General features: G+C 41.7%; 1 protein-coding gene across 1 annotated transcript in view; it reads left to right on the forward strand.

The window, feature by feature from the left end:
- The first annotated feature begins 6,798 nt into the window (after window positions 1-6,798).
- The window catches only part of HELB (DNA helicase B), a 44,805-nt gene continuing 29,873 nt past the window's right edge, over window positions 6,799-21,730 (forward strand). The window contains 6 exon segments of the mRNA XM_079775191.1: window positions 6,799-6,984; window positions 14,785-15,186; window positions 17,282-17,451; window positions 20,266-21,171; window positions 21,173-21,213; window positions 21,215-21,227. Coding sequence (XP_079631317.1) covers window positions 6,813-6,984; window positions 14,785-15,186; window positions 17,282-17,451; window positions 20,266-21,171; window positions 21,173-21,213; window positions 21,215-21,227 — 1,704 coding nt within the window. The 5' untranslated portion in view covers window positions 6,799-6,812.

Raw genomic sequence — 21,730 nt, forward strand, 5'->3', positions numbered from 1 at the left:
CATCTGCTAGCTTAGGTGTGGGCAAATTTTGGCCTGCTTTGTACAGCCCTGGAGCTAGGAATAGTTTTATATTTACAAAGGGTTGTAAAAAAGAAGAGAAAGAAGGAAGAGGAGGAGAATTATGTGAAAACTGTATGGCTTGCAACGCCTAAAATATCTACTAGTTGGTCCTTAAACATTTTTTTTTCTGACCTCTGTTCTAAATCTTTATGTTTCTTCAAGGTATTATTTAGTTTATGCCTCAGTTCCTTGGATTTGGGGCAAATTAGAATTAGGTTCTAGAACTATGCCGTCCACTATGATAGTCACCAGCCACATGTAGCTCCTGAGCACTTGAAATGCGGCTGCTTCAAATTAAGGTGTGCTATGAGGGTCACATCACATCAGATTTCAAAGATATATGATGTAAAATATTTTACCAATGAGTTGTATATTGATTGCCATGTTGAAGTAATATTTTGGATATATTGAATTAAGTTCATCTTTAAAATTAATATCACCTATTTATTTTTTTCAATATAGCTATACTACAAACCTTTAAATTATATACATAGTTCACATTATGCTTCCATTGGACAATGCTGTCCTAGAGCCGTGCTTAAAATCAGGTTAAATATTTTTGGCAAGAATACTTCAGAGCTGATCTAATGTACATCACTATATTGTATCACAGCGTGAGACACATTTGTTTGTCCCATTATTAATGACTGGAGGCCCGATGCATGAAATTCATGCAAGGGCCGTGGCCCCGGCCCCTGGCCGAGACGGGGGCCTCTACCGTGGCCCCTGCCCACTGCTGCCTCTGCCGTGGCCCCTGCTTTGTCCGGAAGGAAGGACGTCTGGAAGGATGTCTGGTCTAATTATAATATTATGCTTTTATTATTATAGATACTAAGTTTGATAACTTAATTAAGGGGTGACTGACAAGTACGTGTTTCCAACAGAAAGGCACATTTTCCCCTTCACAACCTGTGAGCTATTAAGGCCACAAGACTATCAATTTCCTATTGACTTTTCACTTTGTGGTTCCCACGTCCTTTGGTGATCCTTGCTTGAATCAGTTATTTCACGAGGGATTGCAAAATGGTGTTTAATATTAAAAAATGTTTTTGATTCTTAACTGGCATTCTTTTCTTTCTTCCTTAAAAAAATTTTTTTTAGTAGCACAATGAACACATCAAATTTTTATTTACTCGGTGTGTTACAATCAAGCCCAGTAATTCTTTTTGATACTCAGCTCTCCCTAAATTTGCTTATTGGGACTCCCAAACCCTTTTGTCATGACTCCATTAAGTTTTTAGTGTTTCCCTGCCTTTGGTACAAAAGGTCCCAGGTCCGCCTTGTCCTTGCCCTGTCCCTGAAGCAGAAGCAGCCGCTTCTTAAGAAGCCTCCAGTGCTTTTAGTAAGAAACCGGAGGCCCAGTGCAGGGATTCATGTACCGGAGGGGTCCCTCAGCGTGGCCTGTGGCAGTCGGGCTGGAACCGGCAGTCCAACGCCATCTGCTGCTCCTGCCTGCCGCTCCCGCTCATCCCAGCCCCGCTGCGCCTGCCTTGGGCACATGTCCAATCAGTCCTGATCAGGTGAGGCGTGCATCAGCAGCTGTGAGCCCTGTGTAGGCCAGTTGAGTGGCGCTCCCACTGTGGGAGTGCCCTGACCACCAGGGGGCAGCTCCTGCATTGAGCATCTGCCCTCTGGTGGTCAGTGCTTGTCATAGCAACTGGTAGACCAGTTCGTTCATTCATTTAGGCTTTTATATTTATAGACTAGAGGCCCGGTGCACGAAATTCGTGCACGGGGGTATGTGTCCCTCAGCCCAGCCTGCACCCTCTCCAATCTGGGACCCCTCGAGGGATGTCCAACTGCCCGTTTAGGCCTGATCCTACTGGGATCGCCCCTAACCGCTTCCTGATTGCCCCTAACCACTTCTGCCTGCCAGCCTGATCACCCCTAACCACTCCCCTGCCAGCCTGATTGATGTCTAACTGCTCCCCTGCCAGCCTGTTTGCCCCTAACTGCCCTCCCCTGCAGGCCTGGTCACCCCTAACTGCCCTCCCCTGCAGGCTTGATCACCCCCAACTTCCCTCCCTTGCAGGCCTGATCCCTTCCCTGCTGGCCATCTTGTGGCAGCCATCTTGTGTCCACATGGGGCAGCCATCCTGTGTATTGGAGTGATAGTCAATTTGCATATTACTCTTTTATTAGATAGGCTAGAGGCCTGGTGCATGGGTGGGGGCCGGCTGGTTTGCCCTGAAGGGTGTCCCAGATCAAGGTGGGGGGTCCCTTGGGGCGTGGGGCGGCCTGGGCGAGGGGCCTGTGGTGATTTGCAGGCTGGCCACGCCCCCAGCGACCCAAGTGGAGGCCCTGGTATCTGGGATTTATTTATCTTCTATAATTGAAACTTTGTAGCCTTGAGCGGAGCCAAGCCTCCTGCTCGCTCCATGGCCACAGTCATCTTGGTTGGGTTAATTTGCATACTTGTTCCTGATTGGCTGGTGGGCGTGGCTTGTGGGTGTAGCAGAGTGATGATTAATTTGCATATTACTCTTTTATTAGATAGGATGATATTCCCAAACCAAGATAATATTGTTAGACGTGGTCAAAGTTAGTAGGGTGACACTACTTTTGGCCCTTTTAATAAACAGAGCTAGAAAATATAATTTAAGAAATCACAAGCTCATATTGACATTTCCAATTCAAGTTTAATATTATAGGAGTTTTTCTTAACTTCTTTTATTTTAAGTTTGTATTTCTTTTCCATGTACATTAAAACCATCACTTGATAAAACATGGATATGTTTTCATATTGCTTTATCCTATAATACATAATTTCAAAGTTTCAGTAACAATATTACAACTAACATTAACCATACTGTGTGGTGAGTTTAAGATTTCTTTGTAGATCTTTTGGCCTCAGAATATTATCTACTAGGAGTATATAGTCAGAGTAAGTTAAAATATTTATCCAAAGTATTCAAAAGTAAGTTGAAGAAATTATTTTCCCTGAGAGGTTATGTTATACATTTGATAGACAGTTTCATTTATTTCTGTTTGTGTTCCATTTTAGGTTTTACTTTCTGTTTCTTTATTTTTGAATATGAAAGACATTTACATGGTTCAGACGTCAAAACCATTACAAAAGATTGAACTCAGAGATCTTGTGCCATCCCTGTCTCTTTACCCTGTTTCCACCCTATCTGTAGGTAACTATTTTCATTAATTTCTGGTGTATTGTTCCTGTATTTCTTTTTTCTTTTTTAAAAAAATATATTTTATTGATTTTTTACAGAAAGGAAGGGAGAGGGATAGAGAGTTAGAAACATCCATGAGAGAGAAACATCGATCAGCTGCCTCCTACTGGGGGATGTGCCCACAACCAAGGTACATGCCCTTGACCGGGATCGAACCTGGGACCCTTTAGTCCGCAGGCCAACACTCTATCCACTGAGCCAAACCGGTTAGGGCTAGTTCCTGTATTTCTTTCCCCCCAAACACAAAAATAACACACACATAGATAAAACCACATGCATTGTCTTATGCCCTGCTCTTTCTTGTTTAACATGTCTTGGAAAACACTCCCTATCACAGAAATCATAGAGATCTTCCTCCTTCTTCCTTTTTTTAAATTGCTGAAGAATACTCCACTGTGTGGATGTACTCTAGTTTATCAACAAGTCTCTTACTGGTGCACATTTCTGCTGTTTCCAATCATTTTCTACCACCAAAATTACATAGTGAATAAACTTATGTCTATGTTGTTTGGTGTTTGTGGAAATGTAGCTTCAGGGTAGATCTAGGAATCTAATTTTTAGAAACATCCCAAATGATTTTATGCACAGCCAGGTTTGAGTACTGTTGCTTACTGTGTATGGGAAAAATGGTATCCAGGAACCAGTCAAATAGTAGCCCCAGGATTTTCAAATAGTAGCCAGAACTGTTAACATTATTTTAAAGAATAAGGGATGGGGCCCTGGCTGGTGTGGTTCAACTGGTTGAGCATTGTCCCCGTGCACTAAAAGGTTGCTAGTTAGGTTCTGGTTGGCCACGTGCCCAGGTTGCAGTCCATCCCTGGTGGGGGGCGTGTAGGAAGCAGCTGATCCATGTTTGCTCTCACATAGATGTTTCTCTTTCTCTCTCCCTCTCCCTCTCTAAAAATCAATAAATATATATATATTTTTAAAGAGGGATGACACCCAGCTGGTGTGGCTCAGTGGTTGAGCGTGGACCCATGAACCAGGAGGTCACAGTTCAATTCCAAACCAGGGAACATGCCTGGGTTGCAGGCTCAATCCCCAATGGGGGTCGTGCAGGAGGCAGCCAATCAATGATTCTCTCTCATCATTGGTGTTTTTATCCCTCTCTCTCTCTCCTTTCCTCTCTCTGAAAGCAATAAAAACATATTTAAAAAAAAGAGGGATGGGGAAAAAATGAGGAAACAACAGGTAAAGAAGCAAGGTTCTCATCATCCTGAATCCTCACCTAACGTATCTCGTCGAATGTAATTGAGTTATATGAATGGAGGTTTAACTCTGGAGTCGTGTCCCCAAATCATCATGTTGGTAACAAGGATACCCTATGTATATACACATAAGTCATCCAGATTTGAGCAGTGACCAACTCTCAGTTTGGATGTTTTGAACCTCTAGTAGCCCAGGGGCATCCAATATGGCATCTAATGGGCAGTGGTTTGCACAGGTTTGGAGTTCAGGTTAGGAATGTTTGCTGTAAACACAGCTAGGTATTCTGTCACAGAAACGACTAATTCAGGAGAAAGAAAGGTTTGCAATCCAGTTTGTGCAGACATGGTGAGAGAGAAGCAAGCCGCTCAAGAAGAAGCAGGAAGCCCCCTTTTACAGAGGGGAAGAGCAGGTTGAGGGGAGGGGCTGTTGCAACCATAGAGCTCTGTTGGAAACACCGAGGGATTTCCCTGCAGGGCTTTGGTGATTGACATGTGGTGTCAGAGCTCCTGCCACAGGGCCTCCTCCCGACTCTTGTCTAGGTTGAAGGTCTCATCTGCTTTGACAGGTCATTAGCATGTAGGTGACAGAGTAGGTGAAAGATGATTGAAGGGAGGATTAGAGTGAGAAGGTGCTTAAGATGGAACCGTGGGGAACACCAGTACTTAAGAGGCCAGTAGAGGAGCCCAGTAAAGTACATATGGCTAGAAGGGCAGAAGGAAGACCTGAGAAGACAAATCATTAAAGCCCGGGAAGCTGAGTGTCACAAGAAGAAAACAGTTTTCAGTGTCAAATACTGCTGAGAGGTGAAGTAAGACAAGGCTAAAGGGTATCATTGGATTTAGCAACAAAGAGACCAGCAGTGTGACTTTTGACACAGCAGATTCAATGCTGTGATGGAAACAGTAGCTGTTGAGAGTGTTAAGGAAGGAAGTCAACCTCCTTTAGATGAATCTTGGATACACTGGTGTTTTGTCAGTTGCAGCAAAGAATTTTTCTTCTGAAAGCAATAAAAGTGGACATTTGTACCCAACGGGAGGAAAAATCAATTTTAGTATTTTCTCAAACCTTTGTTGGCTGTTGTTTATATTAGAATCTAGCATAAGATGCTTTTGGATTTAGCAAACAGTGTATGCTTAGTTATTTTAGGTATATTATTAATAAAGTAATTTCATAATAAGTAGTACCAAAATAGTAATGTAGTGATATATTTTATCCTTAAAGAGCACTATGATTTTCAAATAGTAACCCCATTAAGTATGAGAATCTTGGCACCAGAACAATTTTTAAAAACATTGTCCTTTCTCTTCTACTTTGTTCCCCCCATCCCCGTCTATACTCTGTACGCTGGGCTAAGAGTAGATGCTTCCCCCCCGCCCCCAACACACTGTGAACAGGAGAGCAAAAATTTCTTTCTGCTTAAAGAAATTTGGGAGACCAGGGGGTACTCACCAAGAAAAAGATGAAAAGACTGAATGTTACCTAATACAGTTGTTTCCAGACCTGGCAGAGCATCAAAATAAACAACCTTAACTTGCCTTAAAAGACAGAACCTTGGGCCCCTGCCCTAGATCCAGATACAATGGGTGGAATGGGGACTAGAGATCTGCACCTTGAATAAGTGCTTTTGATGTTAGAAACCCAACTCCTTTTTTTTAAAAAAAATATATTTCTTTATTGAGTTCAGAGAGGAAGGGAGAGGTAGAGAGAGATAGAAACATCAACGAAGAGAGAGAATCATTAATCAGTTGCCTCTTGCACGCCCCCTTACTGGGGATCAAGCCTGCAACCAGGGCATGTGCCCTTGGCCAGAATTGAACCGGGGACCCTTCAGTCCTCAGGCTGAGGCTCTACCCACTGAGCCAAACAGGCTAGGGCGAAATCCAATTCCTTAAGGAAACAGAGGCACCAAACAGTCAGGACCAGTTGCTATGGCTGGTGGCCAGCGGTCCAGAAGGGCATCTGGAGTTTCGTTTTGGGGGTGTTGGGAGGGCTTGCTTTTCCGAGCTCCCTAGGCTCACTAGACGTGGCCTTGCCCTGTGATTCTGTCTCCGAAGGAGATGTCGTGGGCTAGCGGTCCAGCAGGTGCCACACATGCTGCTGCCCAGCGTGCTGATTTCGATTTCGTCCAAACACCTGGTTCCGTCCTAGCACTGACCCCCCCTCTCCCCGCACCCGGTGCACACCGAGCGCGCCCGAGGTTTGGGGGCGGAGCTTCGTTGCAGCCCCGCCCCTCCGCGCTCGCACTGGCGTTCCCGGAAGTTGACGGTCTTGCAGCCGCGAACCTGATTGGCTGATGAAGGCCGCGTACCCAGCCCGGGTTTTCCGGGGTTGGGTTCAGTTTCAGAGAGTTGAGTTATGGCCTCCGTGCGCGAACTGCAGGGACCTCTGCTCCCGTCCAAGGCCCTGGTGCCGGAGAACGATGACTGCCTGGAGGAGGAGGAGGAGGAGGAAGAGCCGGTGTTTGTGGACGCCGAGGAGCTCTGCAGTGGGGGCCTCAAGGCCGGCAGCCTCCCCGGGTGCCTCCGCGGTGAGGAAGCCCGGGAGCCTGGGGGTGGCGTGGGAGGTGGAGGCACCGCTTTCTGGTGTGACCCTGTCCTGGGTAAGGCGCCCAGCGCCGTTCACAGACTCCCTGTGGGGCGGCCTGGCAGTTTTGTTCTAGTTAGGGTAAAATTATATTGGTAATATAGTAGCAGTAACTTGAGCAAATACTATGTGTTAAGCTTGTGCTCTACATGTGTTATCTCTCTTAATGTTTACAACTCTTTTTAAAAAATATATTTTATTGATTTTTTACAGAGAGGAAGGGAGAGGGATAGAGAGTTAGAGACATCGATGAGAGAGAAACATCGATCAGCTGCCTCCTGCACGCCCCCTACTGGGGATGTGCCCACAATCAAGGTACATGCCCTTGACTGGAATCGAACCTGGGACCCTTCAGTCTGCAGGCGGATGCTCTATCCACTGAGCCACACCGGTCAGGGCTGTTTACAACTCTTCGAGGTAGTGAATCGGGGGCTTTTTAACGATTTCCATATCCAGCCTGGAGTCAAATACGTGATTTTTTTTCAGCTGCTTAGAAAACACAGGCGCTCTAGCCGGTTTGCTCAGTGGATAGGGCGTTGGCCTGGGGACTGAAGGGTCCCGTGTTCAATTCCGGTCAGGGCGCATGCCCGGGTTGTGGGCTCGATCCTCAGTAGGGGGCATGCAGGAGGCAGCTGATCAATGATTCTCATCATTGATGTTTCTATTTTTCTCCCTTCCTCTCTGAAATCATTAAAAATATATTAAAAAAGAAAACACAGGCACCCAAGAAACACCATCAAGGTATCATCGATTCATTAACCTTGTGTTAATACTATTGATATCCGTGTTTAGCGTGTGTAGTTTCCTATGCTATGAATTATACTTGTGACTGCTGTTTAGAATATTTTACTATTTAGACCAATGCCATCCAGTGCAATTTTCTGTGATGATGGCATAGTTTTATATTTGTGCTGTCTAGTACAGTAGCTACTAGTCACATATGGCTATTGAGAACTTGAAATGCAGCTTGTGCAACTAAGGACCTAAACTTTAAAATTTAATTTAAATTTATTTATTTCTTTTTATTTCCTTATTTTTAAAAATAATTCTTTATTGTTGAAAGTATTACACATGTCTCCGTTTTTTCCCCATTGACCTCCTCCAGACCACCCCCGTCCCCCGCCCCAGGCCTTCACCACCCTATTGTCTGTGTCCATGTATATGCATACAAGATCTTTGGTTGATTACCTCCCATCCACCCACCCTCCCCTGCCTTTCCTCCAAGATTCCACACGCTGTTCCATGCTTCCATGTCTCTGGATCCACTCCCTTCATCAGTTTATTTTGTTACTTGGATGCCACATATGTGTGAAATCATGTGATACTTGTCTTTCTCTGACTGTCTTATTTCGCTTAGCATAATACTCTCTAGGTCCCTCCATGCTGTCTCAAAGGGTAAGAGATTCTTCCTTTTTTACTGCTGCATAGTATTCTATGGTGTAAATGTACCACTGCTTTTTTATCTACTCATCTATTGATGGGCACTTGAGCTGTTTCCAGATCTAAGGTATTGTAAATTGTGCTGCTGTGAACATAGGGGTGCATACATTCTTTCTGATTGGTGTTTCAGATCTCTTAGGATATATTTCTAGAAGTGGGATCACTGAGTCAAATGGCAGTTTCATATTTAATTTTTTGAGGAAACCCCACACTGTTTTCCACAGTGGCTGCACCAGTCTGCATTACCACCAGCAGTGTACTAGGGTTCCCTTTTCTCCACATCCTCACCAGCACTTGTCATTTGTGGATTTGTTGATGGTAGCCATTCTGACAGGTGTGAGGTGATACCTCATTGTCATTTTAATTTGCATCTCTCTGATGATCAGTGACTTTGAGCGTTTTTTCATATGTCTCTTGGCCCTCTGTATGCCCACTTTGGAGAAGTGTCTATTTAGGTTATTTGCTCATTTTTAAATTGAATTGTTTGTCTTCCTTTTGTTAAGTTGTATGAGTTCCTTATATATTTTGGATATTAACCCTTTATCAGATGTATCATTGCCAAATATGTTCTCCCATACAGTGGGCTCCCTTTTCATTTTGTTGATGGTTTCTTTTGCTGTGCAGAAGCTTTCTATTTTGATGTAGTGCCATTTGTTTATTTTCTCCTTAGTTTCCTTTGCCCTAGGACTGTGGTCGGCAAACTGCGGCTCGCGAGCCACATGCGGCTCTTTGGCCCCTTGAGTGTGGCTCTTCCACAAAATACCACGGCCTGGGCGAGTCTATTTTGAAGAAGTGGCGTTAGAAGTTTAAGTTTAAAAAATTTGGCTCTCAAAAGAAATTTCAATCGTTGTACTGTTGATATTTGGCTTTGTTGACTAATGAGTTTGCCGACCACTGCCCTAGGAGATGTATCCATAAACATATTGCTATGAGAGATGTCTGGGGTTTTGCTGCCTATAGTTTCTTCTAGGATTTTTATGGCTTCACGACTTAATTTAAGTCTTTGATCCATTTTGAGTTTATTGTTGTGTATGGTGTAAGTTAGTGGTTTAGTTTCAATTTTTTGCATGTATCTGTCCAATTTTCCCAATACCATTTATTGAAGAGACTGTCTTGACTCCACTGTATGCTCTTGCCTCCTTTGTCATATATGAATTGAGTGTAATGGTTTGGGTCGATTTCTGGGATATCTGTCCTGTTCCATTGATCTATATGCCTGTCCTTGTGCCAGTACTAGGCTGTTTTGATTACAGTGGCTTTGTAGTATAACTTGAAATCTGGTATTGTGCCTTTTATTTCTCTGATTGCTGTGGCTAGGACTTCCAGTACTATGTTGAATAAGAGTGGTGACAGCGGACATCCCTGTCTTGTTTCTGTTCTTAGGTTTGTCATATATGGCCTTTATCATGATGAGATATGCTCCCTCTATTCCCACTTTGCTGAAAGTTTTTATCAAAAAAGGGTGTTAGATTTTGTCAAATGCTTTTTCTGTGCCTATTGATATAATCATGTGATTTTTGCCTTTCAGTTTGTTTATGTGATGTATCACGTTTAATGATTTGCGAATATTGTACCAGCCTTGCATCCCTGGAATAAATCCCACTTGGTCATGGTGTATGATCTTTTTAAATATATTGCTGGATCCGATTTGCTAATATTTTGTTGAATATAGATGTTAAAATCCTTGTTGAGGATTTTAACATCTATATTCATCCGGGATATTGGCCTGTAACAACTTTCTTTGTAGTGTCTTTATCTTCTTTCGGAATTAGGATAATACTGGCTTCATGAAAAGAGCTTGGAAGTGTTCCTTCCTCTTGGATTTTTTAGAATAGTTTGAGAAATATAGGTGTTAGTTCTTTGAATGTTTAGTAAAACTCCCCCCTGAAGCTGTCTGGACCTGGGCTTTTGTTTGCTGGGAGTTTTTTTTTTATTACTGCTTTTATTTCATCAGTTGTTATTGGACTATTCAGATTTTCTGATTCTTCCTGATTCAGTTTTGGGAGATTGTATTTTTCTAGGAATTTGTCTATTTCATCCACAATGTCCACTTTTGTTTCTGATTTTATTTATTTGGGTCCTCTATCTTTGTTTCTTGATCAGTCTGCTTAATGGTTCATCATTCTTGTTTATCCTTTCAAAGAACCAGCTCATTTTTTTGTGTTATTTTTTAGTCTCTGTCATTTATTTCTGCTCTAATCTTTATTATTTCCTCCCTTCTACTCACTCTGGGCTTTTCTTGTTGTTCTCTTACTAGTTCTTTAAGTTGTAGAGTTAAGTAGTTTTTTGTTAATTTTTCTTGTTTTTTGAGGTATGCCTGTAGTGCTATGAACTTCCCTCTCAGGACTGCTTTTGCTATGTCCCAGAGATTTTGGGTTGTTGTTTGTTCATTTACATTTTTTTCCAGGAAGTTTTTGATTTCTTTTTTGATCTCATTGGTAACCCATTCATTGTTTAGTAACATGCTATTTAACCCCAAATGTTGGAATGTTTTTGGGTGTCTCTACTACAGTTGATTTCTAATTTCATTCCACTGTGATCTGAGAAGATACTTGATATGATTTCAATCTTCTTGAACTTTAAATATTTGTTTTGTGTTCTAACATGTGGTCTAGCTTTGTGAATGATCGATCCCTGTGGACTTGAGAAGAATGTATATTCTGCAGCTTTGGGGTGAAATGTTCTATAAATGTCAGTTAAATCCATCTGATCTACTGTGTCCTTTCGAGTCACTGTTTCCTTGTTAATAGTTTGTCTGGAAGGTCTATCCAGTGAAGTCAGTGGGGTGTTAAAGTCCCCTACTATGACTCTATTGTTGTCGATCTCTCCATTAAAGTCCCCTATGAATTTAAAAAAAATATTTATATTTAGGTGCTCCTATATTGGGTGCAGATATGTTTACCAGGGTTATATCCTCTTGTTGGATCGATCCCTTTAGTATTATATAGTGACCTTTGTTTTCTCTCGTGATGCCCTTCATTTTTTAAAAAAATATATTTTTATTGATTTCAGAGAGGAGGTGAGAGGGAGAGAGGGAGATAGGAACATCAATGATGAGAGACAATCATTGATCGGCTGCCTCCTGTTCGCCCCCCACTGGGGATTGAACCCATAATCCGAGTGTGTGCCCTTGACTAGAATTGAACCCGAGACCCTTCAGTCCACAGGCTGACACTCTATCCACTGAGCCAAAACAGACAAGGCAGTAATGGCCTTCATTTTGAAGTTTATTTTGTCGGCTATGAGTATTGCTACTCCAATTTTTTTTTCTTTTCCATTTGCATGGAAAAATTTTTTTCCATCCCTTCACTCTCATCTTGTGTGTGTGTTTTGTTCTGAGGCGGGTCTCTTGTAGACAGCATATAGTTGGGTCATTATCCATTCAGCTACCCTACATCTTTGAAAGGGAGCATTTAATCCATTTACATTTAAGGTTATTATTGATAGGTACTCACTTACACTCACTTATTTACATTGTAATTCTGTATGCCTAGGTTTCTCTCTGTTTCATCTTCTCATTACAGCAGTCCCTTTAGCATGTCTTGTAATGCTGGCTTGGTGGCGATGTACTCCTTTAGTCTTTTTTTTGTTGTTCAGGAAGCTCTTCATTTGTCTATTTTTTTTATTTCTTTTAATTATTTTTTATTGATTTCAAAGAGGAGGGGGAAGGGAGAGATAGAAACATCAATGATGGGAGAGAATCACTGATTGGCTGCCTCCTGCACGCGCACCGCCCCCCCCCTCCCCCCCCGACTGGGAACTGAGCTCGCAACCCGGGCCTGTCCCCTTGACCAGAATCAAACTCAGGACCCTTCAGTCTGCAGGCTGACACTCTATCCACTGAGCCAAACCTGCTAGGGCTTGACTATCTATTTTGAATGGTAGCCTTGCTGAATATAGTAATCTCGGTTTCAGATCCTTGATTTCCATTACCTTGAGTATTTCATGCCATTCCCTTCTGGCCTGTAGAGTTTCTGATGAGAAATCAGGTGTCAGCCTTATGGAACGCCTTTATAGGTAACAGTTTGCTTTTCTTTTGCTGCCTTTAAGATTCTCTTTTTGTCTTTAATTTTGGCATTTTAATTATGATGTGTCTGGGCGTGGACCTGTTTGGCTTCTTCTTGCTTGAGGTTCTCTGTGTCTCCTGAACTTGTGTGACTTTTTTCTTTACCAGGTTAGGGAAGTTCTGCCATTATTTCTTCAAACACGTTCTCTATCCCTTTATCCCTTTCTGCCTTTTCTGGAACACCTGCTATTCTAATATTGTTATGTTTCACATTGTCCCCCACCTCCCTTAAGCCGTCCTATTTATTTATTTATTATTATTTTTTAATTTAGGTGTCCTTTTTTTTTTTTTTTAATTGTTTTTTCTTTTTGGTTCTCTGATTGAGGGATTTTTTTCAACCCTGTCTTCTAATTCACTGGTTTGATCCTCAACTTCCCCTAATCTGCTGTGTATTCCTTCCAATGTGTTCTTTGTTTGTGCTATGTCATTCTTTATTTCTGTGTTCCTAGTTACTATATCTTTTCTCATGCTGTTGAGCATCATCACCATCATTATTCTGAACTCTTTATCAGATAAATTTCTTATCTCCATTTCATATTTTTCTCTTCTGGAGCATTCTTTTGTTCTTTCATTTGGGGGTTGTTTCTTTATCTCATTTTGGCTGCCTGTTTGGGTTTGTGACTCTGTATAGGTAGATCTGCTATGCTCCTCAATCTCTGGTTCTGAACAGTGTCAGACTGTTTCTGACTAATTAGATCAAGCAGAGACTCAGATCTTCCAGATACCACCCATTAAGAGACTGGGTCTCAGGAACTCCATACCTTGGGGCAAGTTGTTTTCCAATAGGGTGGGTCAGCTATCTTCCCCCCCAGGCAAAGTTGCCAGTATAGCAAATGTCTGTGTAATAAAGATGACCTCTGCTGCATGAGGGAATGACTCAGCACAGGAAACTGGGGTGTCTGCCTTTTGATCTCTAACCCCAAAGCCCCCATTCCTGGCTTCTGCTCACACAGCTCCAATCCACTCTGCCCTCCCTCTGCCGGAACATAAGGTGAGTGGCTCTACACCTTAAAGGGTGTGTTGGCCCTTTAAGAGGGTGTGTGAATTTCCACCCATCTCTCCCTGGAAGATAAGCAACCCTGCAGCTTTTCACAGCCAGATGTTATATGGGTACCCTTCTCAGTTCTAGTGCTCTCTGCCGGGGGGCCCAGCTTGGAGATTAGATCCCACGGTTCTCAGTGGCAACCCCCCTCAGCTGAGATCTCTCTCCGGGACTTCAGTTGCTGTCTGTGGGCACCCAGCCAGCCCTTTCATGCCTCCGCCCCTCCTACCAGTCTCTATGTGGTCTCCACTTTTGGTCCTCAGGTATTAGGATTCTCTCCTGCAAGTTTTCCATTGATTATTCAGAAAGTTTTTCTGTATTTTAGTTATAATTCCAGTTTGGTCCTGGGAGCAGCATTCACTTACTCGGCTGCCATTTTTAATATCCTATTTAATTTAAATTTAAATAGTAACATGTGAATGGACAGCACAGGTTTAGACAATTTTCAAGTATTTGTGGAGGGTTTAGTAATTTATCCTAAAAGTATTAGTGACTAGCTACCATGTTTCAAGCAAGGTGTTTGTTGCAGGGATACCCTGGAGAGATGTGATGATGAGGTTGCTGTCCTAATGGAGCTTACTAATCTAGTGAATTAAACCGACATTCTTTAAATAATCACAGAAGTAACTATAATGTTACTCAGTGCTTAGGAGAAATAGTAAGTTGTGCTAGAGAGGTTATACTCATGAGATTCAGTGAAGGATTTCCTGAAGAAGATAGTTAAGCTGAGATAAATGGGATAAACATTAAAGAAGAGAACGCCTAAGGCAGATGGCACAGCTTATTCAAAGGCCTGGTGGTGGGAGGGACCTTGACATTTTTATTTTTTAGAAACTGCATGAAGGTCAGTTTTGGCTGAAGTCAAAGTAGCAGAGAGAGGACTACTTTTAGAAGAAGAGCAGGCTTTTGCCATGCACCATGCTTACCTCATGGAACTCAAAGACTAATGAAACATTGTCCTATGCTAGAGGGCTTACAGGGTAGTGATGGAGACAGAGAAACAGGTAAGTGGAATATAGACACCCTAATAGATGTCTGTACAGGGTGCTGTGTGTGTGCGGGGGGCAGAGGGGAGCACGGAGGAGAGTTACAGAGAATGATGGATTTGGTTAAAAAACAAAAACATTGGGAAACAGGTTTTAAAATATACTAAATAAACTTAAATTTATTTATTTATTTATTTATTTATTTTTTAGTTGTAATTTCTGATGAAAACACTGGAGAGCAGTGTGAAGTGTCTGGACATTTTCCATTAACGGGTCCTTGGTGGCGAGTGAAAGTACAAGTAAAGCCTGCGGGATCAAGAAACTATCAAGTTCAAGGATTTCCATCGTACTTTTTACAGTCTGATATGTCACCACCACATCAAAAAAATATCTGTTCCCTCTTTCTTAATGACTGTAAGGTCCAAAGTGACACTATTACTAAATTTTTAGCTTGGGTAAATGCAACATTAGGCTATGAAAATCTCAACTTTGAAAATCTTAGGGAAACATTGAGAACTTTTGAGAAGGCAAATATGAAGAAAGGTAAAAAACAATCTACACAGCAAGAGTCCCAACCAGATTACAAGATGTTCCATTCTGTGGAAAACACAAGTATGTGTGATTTTTATTATGGAGTTTAGTGTAATTGAGATACTTACTGACTTAGGTGTTTTAAATATTGCCACAATGGTATCTTGGCATAGTATCTTATTTGTTTTTTAATTAATCTTCACCTGAGGTTATGTTTAGAGAAGGGGGGTTGGGGGAGAGAGAGAGAGATCAGTTACCTCCCAGGGATCAAACCTGAAACCTAGATATATGCCCTGACCAGGATTCAAACCCAAAACATTTTGGTTTACGAGATGATGTTCCAGCCAACTAAGCCACCCAGCCAGGGCCATAGTATTCTTTTTTAAATTGATTTGATGAAAAGGTGTTTATATTGCTTTTGAAGTATGTCATTGACATTCCAGATTCCTCATCCTATCTAATAAAAGAGTAATATGCAAATTGACCGTCATTCCAACACAAGATGGCCGCCCCATGTGGTCAAAGATGGATGTCCCCATGTGGACACAAGATGGCCGGCAGGGGAGGGCAGTTGTGGGCAATCAGGCCAGCAGGGGAGGGCAGTTGGGGGGTACCAGGCCTGCAGGGGAGGGTAGGAGGGGGTGACCAGGCCTTCAGGGGAGGGCTGTTGGGGGGGCCCAGGCCTGCAGGGGAGGGCAGTTGGGGGGGACCAGGTCGGCAGAGGAGGGCAGTTGGGGGTGACCAGGCCTGCAGGGGAGGGCAGTTGCGGGGGACCAGGCCTGCGGGGGAGGGTAGTTGGGAGGGACCAGGCCAGCAGGGGAAGGCAGTTGGGAGGGACCAGGCCTGTGGGAGGGCAGTTGGGGGGGGACCACGCCTGCACAGGAGGGCAGTTGGGGGAACCAGGCCTGCAGGGGAGGACAGTTAGGGGCAATCAGGCTGACAGGGGAGCAGTTAGGCGTTGATCAGGCTGGCAGGGGAGTGGTTAGGGGGTGATCAGGCTGTCAGGCAAAAGCGGTTGGGGGCAATCAGGCAGGCAGGCAGGCAGGCGAGTGGTTGGCAGCCAGAAGTCCTAGATTGTGAGAGGGATGTCCGACTGCCTGTTAAGGTCCGATCATGATCAGGGCAGTTGAACATCCCTCGAGGGGTCCCAGATTGGAGAGGGTGCAGGCTGGGCTGAAGGACACACCCCCCCTCCGTGCACGAATTTCATGCACCGGGCCTCTAGTCTTTAATATGAGGAGACTGAGTACTAGCTGGTTTGGCTCAGTGGATAGAGTGTCGGCCTGTGGACTGAAGGGTCCCAGGTTCGATTCTGTTCAAGGGCACAGGCCTGGGTTGTGGGCTCTATCTTCCATAAGGGGTGTGTGGGAGGCAGCCAATCAATGATTCTTACTCATCATTGATGTTTCTCTCTCTCTCTCTCCCTTTCTCTCTGAAATAAATTATATATATATATATATATATATATATATATATATATATATATATATAAGAGATTGGGTGAGATGATCTTTAAGTGCCTTTCCAGCTTCAAAACTGTGATTCTATCTCTCTAACTTTTGTGTCCATAGGGTTACTTTGAGTCATTAAGAAAAAGTTGAGTTGTCAATTACTCTATTTAAGAAGTCAGAAGAGAAAGACAAGAATATGAGTAATCCATTTTGGAAAAATTTCAGTCAAAATGATTTAAAATATTTTCAAAATTTGGTTTGTTATTTGGACATTCACATATATGGACTATTTTAATTACTAGTTATTTTAAATAAATTTGGCAGAACACCATCATATTACTTCAATGACAAAAGGATCACGGTTACAATAATATTGATTATAAAGGGTAATATGTGTATAATTTTTACATTTAGCTTTTATTTTATCTTTATGTCATTGAGTCAAGAATTTTATTCTAATTATTTGCAAGCAAAATGAAACAAAAGACTAGGAAGTTACCTAAGCATTTAAAGAACATAATTTTTGGTGTTAAATACAGTGAAAACCATCTCAGTACAAACAAATTGTTATAATATGAATTTTCTTGCTGGTTAAAGTAAATTTATTAATCTCTCTTTGATTTGGATTGCTTGAGCTAGGGGTACTAAATAAGAAAATCCATCAAATCGGTTGGTCTATGAGCTCATTTGTATGTTTTGATGTGTTCTTTTCTGGTATCCTGCAGTTCCATTTATAAGTGTAATGACAGCGTTGAAGTTTCCAAAAATAATGGAATTCCTTCCAGTTCTTCTGCCTCGACACTTTAAGCAGCTCATAAGCTCGAGTTCTGAAGAGGTGTTGGGAAAGATAGAAGAGATTTTAGGTACAAATCCATGGAAGCTTGGATTTAGTAAAGTAAGTAAAACTTTTGCTTAGAATTTAGCAATCTTATATAAGGCAAGATTTCTCAAACTTCACAATTTTTGTATCTCTTTCAAAGGAAAATTGTATAGACATCAATGTTGATGTATTTTTCTTTCTTTTTAAAAAAATGTTTTTATTGATTTCAGAGAGAGGAAGAGGGAGAGAGAGATAGAAACATCAATGATGAGAAAGAATTATTGACTGATCAGCTACCTCTTCCACATGCACTCCCCACCTTCCACTGGGGGTCCAGTTTGCAACCCAGGCATAAGCCCTGACAGGGAATCGAACCGTAACCTCCTGGTTCATGGATCGATGCTCAACCACTGAGGCACACCAGCCAGGCTAATGTATGTTTCTTTGATTGTTACAAATTAAATACAAACTTGTAAAAAAAATCCTCAACTGAGAATATGTATGTGTGTGTGTGTGTGTGTGTGTGTGTGTGTGTGTTTAAAAATTGATGAGAGAGAGAGAGAGTGAGAGAGACATCAAAATGAGAGAGAAATATTGGTTGTGTCCCATACCTTCCACGACCGGAAATCAAATTCACAACCTAGGTATGTGCCCTGACTGGAAATTGAACACACAACTTTTTGGTGTATGGGACAATGCTCCAACCAACTGAGCCATATGGCCAGGGACTAAATAGAAAGTTTTTGTGCTTCTAGCTCTTATGCAGTAAATGCATAAAGGAGAACAAAACAACAAAATAAATGCCATTCACATGATTAATAATTTAGTTATATAATTTAATTTAATATGGCAAACATTTTTTGCTAACTTAATTGCCATTTGCAACTTGAGTATAGATCTCATTGAAGACACAAGTTCTTATGAATTTGGCAAAGGCATTCTGCCTTGCACCTCAATCCTGTACCTTCCTATTAGAACTTGTAAGAACTTTCACTGTTCGTATCGGATAGCATGATATAATTCATTTTTTTTTAGTTGTTACAACAATATCATTTATGAACTATTACACTTTTGTTATTATTAGACACCAAGAGGCTCCAGTGGCATTGGAAACCAAACATGGCACTTAAATTTTAGCCGTACTTGGTTAAAGGTGGTTTTCCAAATGGAAATACAATTTTAAAATTCTGATGTAATTTTTGGATCCCCACGAATGTGTACAGACACCCTCCCCACCCTGTTTGAGAAATACAAGAATAATGAATTTGTTTCCTATGTAAAATGACTGGTTTCTGTATGCTCTGGAAAATAAGATCCCAGAATATTAGATTATTATATATATTTATTCAGTAGAGAAGCAATCAGAGCAGTGAACATTCTGGGAATCAAATAGGAAAAGGAGGCTTGAAGTTTCACTGTTGACCATCCAGAATAAAGACTGAACAGCAGGCTGTGTGGGGCGACCAGGCCGGCAGGGGGGTTAGTGAGGGATGACCAAACGACTGAAGAGCAGGCTGCATGGGGCAACCAGGCCAGCAGGGCGGGCAGTTGGGGGTGATCAGGCCGGAAGGCAGAGGCGGTTAGGGGTGATCAGGCTGGCAGTGGGGGGGCAGTTAGGGGCCATCAGGCAGGCAGGCAGGTGAGCAGTTAGGAGCCAGCTGTCCCGGATTGTGAGTCGGACATCCCCCAATGGGTCCCAGATTGGAGAGGGTGCAGGCTGGGCTGAGGGGACCACCCCCATGCACGAATTTCATGCACTGGGCCTCTAGTTGTTAATAAGCACATAGGAAACTAAAGAAGCCAAGTAACCCAGCTGGCATGGCTCAGTGGTTGAGTCTCAACCTAGAAACCAGGATGTCACAGTTTGATTCCCGGTCAGGGCGCATGCCCAGGTTGCAGGCTTAATCCCCAGTGTAGGGCATGCACTACAGTGATTCTCTCATCATTGATGTGATTCTCTCATCATTGATGTTTCTATCTTTCTCTCCCTCTCCCTTCCTCTCTGAAATCAATAAAAAAATATATTTTAAAAAAAGAAACCAAGGAAATGAGGTAGTCATTAACTTCACAGAACACACAGTGTTTAATATAAAGCTAAGGAACAGGAACGTAATCATGGGACATCAAGTTACTTATCTGAATCCTATTTACACTGATTTAACCCAAATTGATTAACAAAATGTATACTGTAACTTTTTTCAAAAATGAGAAGGGGAGAAGCATATGTGGAGGTGATGGTATAAAGGAGAGAGATCTTCTGTAGAGAAAGACTTTCCATAATAGGGAGTTAATATGGGGGAGAGGGAAGTAGGAAAGGATAAAGAGGGTCAAATATATGGTGATGGAAGATTTGACTTTAAGTGATAGACACACTACACAATATATAGATGATGTTTATAGAATTATAGACCTGAAACCTATATAATTAACCAATATCACCCCAATAAATTTAACTTAAACATATCTAAAATTTAAAATAAAATTAAGGAATAGTATAAACAGTACTTAGAAATGTGGAGATAAATTTCAGGAGAAAAAAACTGAAAGTGTTGAAGGTGGTGTTGTTAGAAGGCATGGGATGGGTAAGTCAGGGGATTCCTCTTTTTAGTGATAAATCTCATGGTGTTATTTGACTATTAAAATTATGTGTATTGCTTTGAGAAACTATAATTTTAATTTAAAAATTATATAGAGCTCTAACCACAGGACAGTCAATAAAAAATTAGTGATATATTAGGTACAGAGATTTTTCCTCCAAACTTAGTTGAAATACATGTCTTCTGGGACTTAAAAATTATTAACAAATAACATTGTTTTTACTGTAATTTTAATAATACTCATGAACATGTACAATTTTTACAAAACAGCTCGAACTTTATTTTCTTAAAGATCACCTACAGAGAGCTGAAGCTTTTGCAATGTGAGGCAAGTTGGACAGCATTTTGTCAGTGCCCGTCTCTCCTCCTCCTGATGACTGATGTGCAGAAGAATGGGTTGATACTATATTCTAAGCTGAAGCAGCTGTGTAGAGAGCATGGGCACACGTATGTGGAAGAACCTGACTTAACTTCTCAGTTGTCAAACGAGATGTCTTTTTATGATGTTTGGCAGTGTCTGGACTTTTTGAAGGATATCAACGTGGTGACCTATAAGAAGGGCTGTGTCTTCCTTTATGACCTTTACCAGGCTGAGAAAAGCATTGCCTCTTCTATAGGCGACCTGATGACGCGGCCTCCGTGGTGTTTTCATGTCGATGTCAAAAAGGTGCTTGCGTCTATTCGTACCAAAAAACCTGAGAATTCAAGAAGGGGTGATCCATTAAACGAAAGTAAGCCCGATGAAACATTAGAAACTTCTGAGGCCAACACACAGGACAGTGGTGACCATATCTGGGATAATGGTGAAGATGAAGGTAATGCCGAAATACCTGAAGATCAGCTGGACCAGGACCAGGTGGCTGCTTTGGAGATGGTGTGCTCCAATGCCGTGACCGTCATCAGTGGGAAAGGCGGTTGTGGGAAGACCACAATTGTTAGCCATCTTTTTAGGCATAGAGAGCTGTTGGAGAAAAGAGAAGTAAAGAAAGCTTGTGAAGACTTTGAACAAGACCAGGATGTACCAGAAGAGTGGATTACCTTTACCGAGCAAAGGCCGCCAAAGGCGGACAAGGCTATAGAAGTTTTACTTACGGCACCTACGGGGAAAGCCGCTGGCTTGCTGAGACAGAAGACTGGTTTTCACGCTTATACACTTTGTCAGGTAAAACCTTTTACATTTCTTCTCGAGAGGAAACATTTGCCTTAAAGACAGACTTTATTTAATTAATTTAGTTTTCATTTCTTCATGACGATGTGTGGGAAATATGAATGCTTTTGCTTAATAGACATGTTGAATATAGTTGCAGTAGAAAACTTAAATAAATTAGTATTTATGAAATAATTACAAGGATGTAAAGTACAGCATAGGGAACATAGTCAGTAATATTGTAATATTATGGTGCCAGGCAGGTACTTGAAATATCGGGGCAACACTTTGTAAAGTGCATGATTATCTAACCACTATGCTATACACCTGAAGCTAATACAGAATAATATTGAATGTAAACTGTACTTGAAAATAAAATTTAAAAAATTGTGTGTTACCATTTTAAAAACCTTTATATACAATATATGTGTACTTACAATACAGAAATGTTTCTGGAATGATAGAGACCAACCTGTTTAAGATTATCTGGCTGCAATGTTACAAATATTTACTCACCTATATTTTTTAAGTAGTGAATATTATTACCTCTGTAATAAATCGTTTTTAGTTGTTGTTGTTGGTGGTGTTTTTTTGTTTTTTTTGTTTTTAA

This window comes from Cnephaeus nilssonii (assembly GCF_951640355.1).
Source record: "Cnephaeus nilssonii genome assembly, chromosome: 6".
Lineage (NCBI taxonomy): Eukaryota > Metazoa > Chordata > Mammalia > Chiroptera > Vespertilionidae > Cnephaeus > Cnephaeus nilssonii.